Here is a 12,120-nt window from a genome sequence, read left to right on the forward strand (position 1 = left end):
GCAAGGGAGAAATCTCCCTCCTTCTTCGAGCTCCAATCAATGCTATTGGTCGACGAAAACCACGTGCGTACAAGGAGCACTGAGTCGGAAGGCCACATGCTTTACACGCACTCAAACGGAGGAAGAGGATGCGGAGAGCGAGAGGCCGATTCGGCCAAGGACAAGGCGGACAAGGTCCGACCTACGACAACAACTCCCAATTTCGGCCGCAAAACGGAAGCCAACGAGGAACTTCGCAAGAAGGGGGAGCTTCTACTCCGGCCTGAGTCATCAAAACGTAACTAAATGCGGATATTGCGGAAAGCTCGGCCACCACGAAGAAGAGTGCCGAAAGAAGATGCGTGAGTCGGCTTCCACAAGCCGACAATTCACGAATTACGTGCACAATTCCGACTACGAGGAGTATAGCGGAATGTACAGGCACAACTCCGACTACGAAGATGGTGGCAGAATGTATGCACACAACTCCGACCGTGGTGGAATGTTCATGATGAAACATAGAGCAAACTCTATGTTGGCCTCTACCTCAACTAGTGCCTCTAGTCCGGAAGACGTATGGTTCGTCGATTCCAGTGCCTCGAACCATATGACATCACATCAAGAATGGTTTCGAGAACTTCGAGAGTCGGACCGACCCGGCTATGTCGAAACCGGAGACGACACTACGCACCCGATTCGGCACATCGGCAATGTTCCGTTCGGAAAAGAAGGTAAGCAAAATTACATTAAAAATGTCTTGCATGTACAGACCATTACGAAGAATTTGGTCTCTGTCGGCCAAATTGTAGAACAAGGGATGCAAGTTCGATTTAATCAAGGCAGTTGCTTCATCGAAAAAGAGGGCCGACTCATCGCACATGGACGAAGAGAGGGCCAAATCTTCATTCTCGACTCACACAAGATGAAATCATCCTTGTTCGCAAAGGGCATGAAAACCGACTCCGACATATGGCACAAGCGAATCGGCCACATCAATCTCAACAAACTTAAAGCAATGAAATCGAAAGGAGTCATCATCGGACTTCTGACATTCAAAGAGAAGGAGATTGAAGGTGTATGCGAAGCGTGCCAATTCGGCAAGCAACACCGACACCCATTCCCGAAAGAGCGGAACGTGAGCAAAGGTCTACTCGACGTAGTCCATTCAGACGTATGGGGACCGGCGCAGACGGCTACATTCGGTGGATGCCGATATTACGTGCTCTTCATCGACGACTTCTCTAGGCACACTTGGATCTACCCGATGCGGCAAAAGAGCGAAGTGTTCGGACACTTCCCAAAATTCAAGAATGAAGTCGAGAAATCCATGGGCCGACATGTACGATGCCTTCGATCGGATGGCGGCAATGAGTACTTCTCGGACGATTTCACGGCGTATCTCCGAAAGGAAGGAATTCGGCGAGAATTCACTTGCCGACACACTCCGCAACAAAACGGAGTAGCCAAGCGCAAAAATCGGCACATCCTCGAAGTAGCGCGAGCCATGATGAACGAGAAGCATATGCCCAAGTCTTATTGGGCCGAAGCTGCAAATACGGTCATCTACCTAATGAACCAGTGCACAACATCCGGCGTGCACGAGGTCACTCCGCACGAAAAATACTTCAGAAAGAAGCCGGACTTATCGCACACCCGGATATTCGGCGCAATAGCGTATGTGCACATACCCGATGAGAAGCGTCAAAACCTTGACCCGAAGTCGGAGAAATGTATCCTCATAGGGTACTCATTGGAGCAAAAGGGGTACAAGTGCTACAACCCCTCAACTCGAAAATCTCGCGTAAATCGAGACGTCGTTTTTGACGAGTCCGCATCCTGGTACGCACTAGAGACAACTCCAACTCCGACTCCACTCAACCTGGAATCCGCCGAACAAGAGATAGAGGATGAAGATAGCCTTACGCGCATGTTTGAAGAAAGTCTGATCACGACCCGATTGAGCAGACCACAAGAGCCTTTGAGCGATCAAAGCACATCACGGCCTAGCCCGAAGATGGACAAAGGCAAGGCGAAAATGGCGGAATACAAAGACAATCGCTTCGACGACGATGAGTCGACTCACTCACTCAATAGTGAGTTCGACGACTTCTATGTACCAATCGGAGCTAAGAAAGCCCTCATCTCTACAAATGAAAAGCTTCGTCACTCCACCCGTGAAAAGAATCTGGTCAGCCGATTCGGCTACAACAACTACATGGCATATCACTATGCCTTTATGATGAAGGTGGTGACAGTACGCGAGCCAGAAACATTCTCCGAAGCAGCCAAGGATCCGCGATGGATTGAAGCCACGCAAGGAGATGCAGGCACTACGCAAGAATGAGACGTGGGATCTCGTTCCCACCTCACCACACAAAAAGGCGATTGGATGCAAATGGATTTACAAAGTGAAGTACAACGCCGACGGTTTCGTCAACCGCTACAAAGCGCGACTCGTAGCGAAAGGCTACGCACAAACGCACGGAGTTGACTACGAAGAGACCTTTGCGCCGGTGGCAAAGATGACGACGGTACGAACCGTAATTGTGCTTGCCACCGCGAAAGGGTGGCACCTCCATCAAATGGACATCAAGAACGCCTTTCTATAAGGCGAATTGGAAGACGAGGTGTACATGATACAACCACCCGGCTTCATCTCGAGCACCCATCCGAAAGCTATATGCCGACTCAAGAAACCACTCTACGGCCTCAAGCAAGCACGTGCTTGGCATTCGAAGATAACGCAATATCTTCATCAAATCGGCTTCCGTATGTCAAAATCGGACAATTCCCTCTACATACGAAGCGATTCCTCAAGTCCGATCGTCATCATCTTATATGTGGATGACCTAGTCATTGGAGGTGAGCATCTCGTCGAAATCAATAAGGTCAAATCCCTCCTTTCCGACAAGTTCGAGATGACGGACATGAAGGAGCTCCACTACTTCCTCGGCATAGAGGTAATTCGGACTCCGGCCGGAATCATGATCTCTCAACGACACTACATCCTCAACTTGTTATACAAGTTTGGGATGGTTGAGTGCAAATCTGCGGCAACCCCACTCGATCGCAATCTCAAACTAGATGCGAACTCCGGCATCAAAGCGTGTGAGCCGAACCAGTATCAGCAACTCATCGGGAGTCTCATCTACCTCACGATCACTCGACGTAATCTCAGTTATCCGGTCTGTCTCCTTAGTCAATTCATGCAAACACCGCGTGATACTCACTTGGATTGCGCTAAGCGAGTTCTACGATATGTGAGCAGCACAATGGATTGTGGCATCCTATACAAGATCGTGATGCTAATACAACTCGAGGGGTACACAAACGCCGATTGGGCCGGCTACAAAGCCGATAGAAGATCAACCTCCGGATTTGTTTTTTCCCTCGGTAGTGGAGCAATATGTTGGAGCAGCAAAAAGCAACCAACCGTCTCTCTTTCGAGCACAGAGGCGGAGTATAGGAGCACGACAGTGGCCGCATGTGAAGCCGTATGGCTCAAAAGGATACTCACGGATCTGGGCGTACCCATCAAGGATCCGACTTCCCTTTACTACGACAACATAAGCAGTATCTATTTGGCTCAGAACCCAATGTTCCACGCGTGGACAAAGCACATCGAAGTGCACTATCACTTCATCCGAGAGCGCATTCTAGCTGGCGATGTTGACCTACAACACATTAGCACCAATCTTCAAACGGCCGACATCTTCACTAAAGCCTTAGGAGCCGACAAGTTGTGGCAATTCATGACCAATCTCGGATTGACGATCCCTGACCTGCCAAGCTTGAGGGGGAGTACTGAAGCAACTACGCAATAACGCGTGGATTCCGCAACCGTGCAACGAATCCGTGAAGAAAGATGCAAGCCGAAGCACAGACTTCGCAACTACACTCAACGCAAGCTGGAGCACGGATTCCGCAACCGTGCAACGAATCCGTGAAGAAAAATGCAAGCCGAAGCACAAACTTCGCAACTACACTCAACGCAAGCTGGAGCACGGATTCCGCAACTCCGCATATATGTGAGTTGACGCGGACTCTGGAACGCAAGTCGAAGGGGATTTCGGATACCGTCTAAAACCGACCCAACTTGAGGGGGTGTGTTAAGAATCTAGCTCAACTTAGTCTAGTGTGTGAACTCACCTTGAGAGTGAATAGACACCCCAACGGTCAAGAGTCACCATTATGTCACCTCTTTGTATTCTAGCATTTAGTATAAGTCATAGAATCATATTCTATGACACATAATTTATGAGCTTTCACATTCCCCATGCTCCATGAGTCTTGTAGTTAATGAAGAGAGAGGGTGCTTTATAAAGCACCCTCCTCCCATCTTGTATTAAGTTGAGTCTTTCTCCTTTGTTAATATAATCTATCTTGCGTATACTCTATGTCTCTCTCTCTCTCTCTCTCTCTCTCTCTCTCTCTCTCTCTCTCTCTTACACACACACACAGTTCACACCTATTCCACTACACAAGAATCATACCTGATTATTTACACAAACGATTGTGTGACCAAATCTATTTTTGCCAAAGATGGTCATTTGAGTTTAGTCTATAATCATGGATAGATTATCACAAGCAAATACATTTCTCAAATAAGGAGGTAAAATCAAACATTATTATCCAAAATCAAGTCTAAGTGATAGTAGAGTTTTAGCCACAGAAGAAAATCGCAAAATGCCCGCCATAGAAGCGAATGGTGATAATTGTGCAATCGCGAAGAAGATAATGGAGTTCGTGTTTTAAAGGCCTGAAGGAAGAAGGAGAAGGAGAAGGAGAAATGCCATAACCAAGATTGAGAAGGAGACAACAACTCACAATAGTGGCTGGACAACGGCCAAGGACAACACTAGCGGTCAGACAACGGCTGGACATCGTCTGGACAGTGGCGGCGACCGACCAACTGACAATTGGATAGAAGGCAGGACGACGGCCGGAACGGAGAGACAAAGAAATGGAGACAGCTATGGAGCGAAGGACAACAATCAAAACAACGACAAAGCCGGGATGACCACTGGACAACAACGAACACAGACGGCCGGAAAGACGAACAGATGGCCAAATAGGGCTAGATAGGGAGGAGATGACGTTGAAGGTGATGGAGGAAGTGACGAAAGAAAGAATGGAGCTCCAATCACAACACTACGAGTAAGTGCAACAAGCAGAGACGGTTTTGGATAAGTTGCAAACGACCTACCAGACCCAATTTATGGAGTATGAAGTACAGGCGAAAGCAGTTGCTGAACTCATCAAGTAGCTCAAGAATGCGAAGGAGGTCACAAAGGACCAGACGAAGCTCGGCATCAAAAGAATTCGGATGATTGTCGAAGCATGGAGGGACCGCGAAGACAAAGATCAACGATTGTTCATCGTCGGTATGGAATGAATGGTCCCGAGAAGCGGCGGAACTCCAGATACTTCCGGGCTGATGCAGAAAATCGGAAAAAGGCCGACGACAATTTCTACAAGATGGATGAAGAAAGCATTGTCACCATTCGGGATGAATTGTTGGATGATTTTTTTGCCTTCGCCAAAAATCGCCTAGACGTTGTCTAGAAGCTCATCGAAAGGCTCGAAGAAGATCAACTCGACACACAACTGCAATTCGAGCGATACGAGCGGGAGCAACGGCGAAAAGAAGCAGAAAAATGAGTAGAGGCCATAAACATCAACGATGAGGAAAAATCCGCGGAGCCACAACCACAACCTGAAGAACAACCGGATCAACAGAAGGAAGTAGCCGAAACGGAGCAGACAGAGAAAGTTGGAAGTGAGGGGATTGGAACGGACCAGCCAGAGGGAGTTGGAGCAGAGCGACAACAGCAACAGCAAAACGAAGAACCACTCGAACCCTTGGATCAAAGCATATTGAACATACTCGACGATGAGTGAAGGAGATAACACGTGGTTTTGACGTGCAAAGCACTATCCCACAAGCGTGCCATGTGTTGGTCTAGGAGTATGGACCGGAGGGTTAATATGTACAAGGACGAGTCGGGGAATAATATTAGCATAATTATTAGGAAATATTATAGGAACATGCGGATCCGAAATAGTTGTACCGATCCAAATCCGGACCGATTGATAGTCGATAGCCGGTAAGGCACCGTTTTGTATTTCCAACCGGATGCCTATAAAAGGATTCGGGAATTGATGTAATTAAGAGCGGAAGTAATACAAGTTTGAGCGTTCTAATTTAATTCTATTGTGTCTCTTGTCTAATTGTCGTTTGCTTTGCTAGTGGGGAGACTACATCAGTACACTATCTTTTTCTACACATGTAGCATTATGTCACATTACTCTTTGTGTGTCATGTTGATACTAATGTATTTGTGTGTGCAATAAAGATGCATTGCACCAAAATGGGAAAAGGATAGGCTCTATACTGATGGTTTATGTTTTGCAATAGTAAGATTGTGGGTCCAAGAATGTGTTTGATGTTGCGTTCAATACAAAGGACTTCATTAGTTTGAGATTGTGCAAATTAACAATGGCCTCTTGAAATTTGGATTTAAAACATTGAAATTGATGAAAAGAAAATAAAAATATCCAAGGATTGGTAATAAAATGGTCCAAATTTGTGAAGTTCTTGCTTTCACATGGAGTGGAGATGGAGTATAGGATCCAAAATTGTGAGATTCATTCTTCTCATATAGAGTTGAGATGGAATATATATAGTCAGTCATTCTCTTATATGTCACCTTTACCTAAGTGTTATGTTTGACATGGTTTGTGTATACTCATTTTATTCTCTAATTCCTTATTATACGAGCATGCAAGCCCCTAAAGGTGTGGTAGCCACAAAAGAGTGAAAGCATGACGTTGTCTATGATAATCATGTTTCCATATCTCAATGAGAAAAAGCAATATTAGCATCCTCACATACACCACTCATATCAATTATATTCTCCACACGTAGACTCCACAATTTTGAATTTGATTTTGTACTCAAGTATAATCCATAGGTTTGATGATCAACGAAGGAACATGTTACTTAGCCTTCTTAGAAGGGGCCCCATTTTTCTTACATTGACAATAAGATATAGGCACCAATAATGGGTTCTATTGGATAGAAGTATCAATACCCATGGATTTGTGTACACCTGTTCCCATGAGAGGGACGATTCATTTAAAGTCCCTTTCCTTGAGAATATCATGATTCACAACGTTCTAATGGAACCTCGATCTATAAAATACCAATTAGGCTTGTATGTTTTCTTGCAACATGAAAGTGACAAAGCAAGGAAGGTAAAACAAACACATCCACATTAATAATATTCGACGAATGTTTTTTGAGGTGCGGATTATTTGCTCTGCATCATTGTATAATGAAGATTTTGATGTAAAAATTAGGAGAAAAGCATCAAAGTCATGTTCTTAAGCATAAAATAAACGTTTGCTTGCACAATGCACACATTTGGTGCTTGATTCCAAAACTTTACATATATTTATTTATTCTTTGCACAACCTTGATGCTCGATCGAGATTTCTACCGACTATTGACCATTTGACATGTACATGTTTTGAAAAGTTTACCAATTTTGGGATGGCACTAAGTGTTGGGTTCACAAAGCTACATTACCTAGCCACATGGCCAACTTAAAAAGTATGTTCCTTATTTGGTGTGCTAGTTTTAATCTTTATTTGGCACTAATAGAGGATGCATCCAAACCTCTACAACATTGGGTTCAAACTATAAGGGCCCAACCAAGTCGGGGTTCTTTGTTGAGCATGGATAGATGTGTATGCACACATAAATGCGCAACATCTAGTGATCTATTGATAGTATATCATGTCATTAACGGTGGTGATCATGAACTATGACAAAGGAGGTGGTTTGGTAGTCAATGCGTAGTTCAATTGACGAGGTTATCACATCAATGGTTTATGTGTAGTCCAATTGACTAGGCCCCATACATATGAATGGTTATGTGTTAAGTGATTATGTATCGAAAATCAATGCCATATCTCTCATGTGAGAGGCACACTCAAAGGGCAATAGCTAGAACTTGATGTGGATACGAGCATTGACTTTGTTAACGTACTTATGCCAACCCCAAGAGCTTGCGAATGTGAAAGTTGTAAACCTATATTTTGAGCAATGAATCAGTTTATGCAACGCAACCTCAACATCATGAGCTTTTTGAAAGTTATGTTCCTTAATCGTATCACCCTATGTACATATGTATATACATGACAATAGATCACAAGGTTGCATGAATGTATGGTAAGAGAAAAAAAAGCACAATCCCTATGTGGATGCGCCACATCTTTACGCGGTGCAAATGTAGGACGCCTCTAGGAACATTTTGTCCCAGCCCTAATAAGCTCAAAGACATGGACGTGTGAGCCCTAGAGTCTCACACCGCTCGCTCAACTGGACGATGGTGAAAGAGAAGAAGCGAAGGGTGAGAGGAGTTAAAACGGGAGAAGGAAAAAGACAAGAGGGATTGATGATGAGGACTCAGGAGGAGGAGGAGGAGGAGGAGAAGAGAGAAGAGAGAAGAAGAAGGAGCAGAAGAAGAAGTAAAAATAAATAAAGAAAGAGAAAGCGAAGGATGGATGCCTTTCTTATCCATCCACGATACCACCATTTGGTTTTGAAAGGGGGGGGGGGGGGGGGTGGGATGGACGGTGGAGATGAGTCGAAGGGGATCAACGGCTGAGATGCATGGAGTCGCGTGCCCCCTGTTTCACTGCGCCTGGCGCACATATATTTTAATTTTAATTTTGATTTATTTCTCATTTCCATTTTATTTATTTTCTGCAAAACAAAAATAATAACTCACTTCTTCACCCCTCGCCTTTCCCCTTCTGCTGTCTGCTCCATGCTCTGTTAGGGTTTCCTCTGTCTCTGTCTCTGTCTCTATCTCTATACATATGTGTGTGTGTGTGTCTTAGGGTTTTCTTCCTCTTCTGCTTCTCCATCTCTCTACTTATGGTTTGGGATCTCTCCCTATCCCCCTATGTGTAATTAGGGCTCAGGAGATTTCCCCCCAAGAAGAAGCTTCGAAGAGAATTACAAGTTTCCTTTTGTGAAGATTTGGAACACTGGCAGGGAATTTGGAATAGTAGCAGAGAATTTGGAACATAGGACGCAGTTAGAGAATTGGATCTGCTCCTTCCCACGGATTAGTTCAAGCTTCTCTACAGTCTATGGATTCTGTGACCTTCTAGACTCCATCCAACAAAGCAACAGACGGGAATTTCTGATCCATCCTGCTTTCACCTGTCTGTCAAATCAAGGTCTTTCTCGTTTCTTTGTGAACTTTTTTCCCTCTCATTTTCTTTCAATAGTTTTGGTGGATTCAATTTATTTAGAAGTTTTTTATTTCTGTTGGAAATTTGTTCCGCGTTTCATGGTCAAACATTTATCTTCCGTTTAGATTTTCCCTTCCTTCATAATATCGATTGAGGAACCTGAATTGTGTGCCAGACATTGACCTTGCAGTGTGTACCTTACATGCTGTGCACTGTTTAATGTCTAAGGTTTCGGATTTAGCAGACGTGTTCTCAAGGACTTGGAAAATGTTTAGGGTTTAGGATTTCGGGTTTTAGCTCTCATTTTCTCAAGGTCTTGTGTGATCCCAGTTTCCTTCACAATGTTGGGATTGGCCCTCAATTGATGCATACAATGTCTGCCCTGTATGTATGTTCAGCATAGTCAAGGTGTCTGATATCTTTCTTGCTAGATAGAGATTCTCCTCGAACTTGACTGAATTCCTTTTTTTGTATTGTCTTGTTTGCAGGCTTATAAGAGGAGACAGCAAATTCGTGCCCAAGAAGATCATAAGGAAAAAGCTTGATAGGAAAAAAAGGGAAGGAAACTTGTAAATACACTGATATGTATGTGCCAGCTGGAAAATACCTGTAAAAACCTTGTACAAACACTGGTTTGCATGCAATCAACTGGAAAAACTTTTAGAAAAACACTGCTTTGTGTGTGATTTACTTGTTGCCCAAAGTATGCCTCCAAGCGTAGATACTCCAGTTCAATTGCAACTTGGCCTTCGGGGGGTGTTAGGAAATGGAAAGAATGGATCCAGAGGGTTATCTAACAAACCCTTGGGACTCCGTCGTCGTATATTTGTACAAACTGACACTGGAAGTGTTCTTGGAATTGAGCTCGATCGAGCCGATAATGTCCGAACAGTTAAAAAAAAGATGCAAACCTTTCTCAATGTGCCCTCTGAGCAAACCAGTCTTGTTTTTGGTGACGTGGTGTTTAAGAGTGACCTAAGCAAATTGAGAGACCATTCTCCTATACTCTTGACAAGAGAGATACATAGAAGCTTATCGACTCCTTGTATTTTGCATTCGATGGAGAAACAAGTGCCAACAGATGGTGGGAAGCCTTTGGAGGTTGTGGGCGGATCGTCAGCATGCTGCCCAGAAATACAGAGCATGATTGAAGAGATTCTTAGTGCGATCGAATCAGGTGTAGAGCCGATCGCGGCGAATGGAGGTCTCGGAGGGGCTTATTTCTTCAGGAATATGAAAGGGCAGAATGTGGCAATTGTCAAGCCGACTGATGAGGAGCCTTTTGCACCAAATAACCCTAAAGGTTTTGTAGGGAAAAGCTTAGGGCAACCTGGTCTAAAGAAGGCTGTACGTGTTGGAGAGACTGGAATCAGAGAAGTTGCAGCTTATCTTCTTGACCATCAACACTTTGCAAAGGTGCCTCCCACTGTTCTTGTGAAGGTTTCTCATGCCTCACTTAACATCAATAATGTTATGAATGGCCAGCACCACCACAAAGGAGATGAGAACACCTGTTCCCCTGTAGCTAAATTAGCATCGTGCCAACAATTTGTACCCCATGATTTTGATGCTAGTGATCATGGGACGTCAAGATTCTCAGTGAGTGCAGTGCATAGGATTGGCATCCTTGACATAAGGATCTTCAATACTGATAGACATGCAGGGAATATTCTCATTAGAAAGTCAGAACCTAGTGATTGTAGAGAAGAGCCCTGTATTCCAGTAAATGATGTGTTGGAACTTATACCAATAGACCATGGTCTTTGTTTACCAGAAGCACTAGAGGATCCTTACTTTGAATGGCTTCATTGGCCGCAATCTTCATTACCCTTTTCACAAGAAGAGCTCGATTATATCAGAGAGCTGAACGAGACCAAAGACGTTGAAACTCTAAGACAAGAATTGCCAATGCTACGAGAGGCGTGTTTCCGGATACTCATGCTGTCAACAACTCTATTGAAAAGGGCTGCTTTGGCTGGTCTTTGTTTATCAGAAATAGGGGAAATGATGAGTAGAGGTGTAATGGGAGAAGCTAGTCAACTTGAGTTGCTTTGTATGGAGGCTAGGCTTCAGCTTGAGAGGGAGGTTTCCGAAAGTTCCCTTTTTGACGACGCCTTCAATGATATTACTATTTCAGAGAGCTCTATTCCTTCTTCAAATATATTAGAGTTCTCGTCGCCGATAAAGATGCCTAGCAGAAGTGTGAGCTTTGGGAGCAGTCAGAAAGAGAGACACAGTAATCACCCTTCGAAATACAAGGTAGCAATGTCGGAGATGACTGGGAAAGTGAATGGGCACTCTCCTCCAGCAATATCACTTGGTGATTTTAATGAAGAAGAATGGATTAGATTCATGGATTGCTTTGAAAAACTCTTGCAGAATATGCTTTTTACGTACAATCTCAGCAAAAACGTTGGTCACAAACGCGTTGGGGTTTCTCGCGAGTTTTGAAATTGCTGGTTGTGTGTGAGTTTTTTAAGTATCTCCAATATCTTTGCAGGCTCTTGTTGTATCGTATAGATGCCTGGAATGATAACTTTTCATCCAGCTGCAGGTGACATTGTAAAATTATCTCTTTGGAGATTAGGACTTGGTTACAACAATGGTTGTCGAAAAAGATGCTATCTATCATATTCTACCTTGTTTCCTTTTATTGCTCTTGGTGTCTCCTATCTAGATTTTGTGCTCTGCAAAACCAATATAAAAAAAGAGTAAAGTAATAACTATGCAGGAAGAAAGTGAAGTACATGGGTATTGAAGTAAATTTATTGCTTTTAGTGGAAAGGTAGATTTTTAACGGGGTACGTCTCGGCGGAGATTGCATCAGGTTTGATGGTTATTAAGTTCTTTCTGATAAACCGAACAGGCAGG

General features: G+C 44.1%; 1 protein-coding gene across 1 annotated transcript; it reads left to right on the forward strand.

The window, feature by feature from the left end:
• The first annotated feature begins 8,853 nt into the window (after positions 1 to 8,853).
• Positions 8,854 to 11,902, forward strand: LOC147864084 (phosphatidylinositol 4-kinase gamma 6-like). Its single transcript, XM_087319711.1, has 2 exons — positions 8,854 to 9,234; positions 9,738 to 11,902. The coding sequence occupies exon 2, from the start codon at positions 9,955 to 9,957 to the stop codon at positions 11,698 to 11,700; it is 1,746 nt and encodes a 581-aa protein (XP_087175837.1). The 5' UTR covers positions 8,854 to 9,234; positions 9,738 to 9,954; the 3' UTR covers positions 11,701 to 11,902.
• The last annotated feature ends 218 nt before the right edge of the window (positions 11,903 to 12,120 follow it).

Source organism: Azolla caroliniana, unplaced genomic scaffold, assembly GCF_043228905.1.
Source record: "Azolla caroliniana isolate FFs.n. ecotype wild unplaced genomic scaffold, voAzoCaro1.0.p SCAF_5, whole genome shotgun sequence".
Taxonomy (NCBI): Eukaryota; Viridiplantae; Streptophyta; class Polypodiopsida; order Salviniales; family Salviniaceae; genus Azolla; species Azolla caroliniana.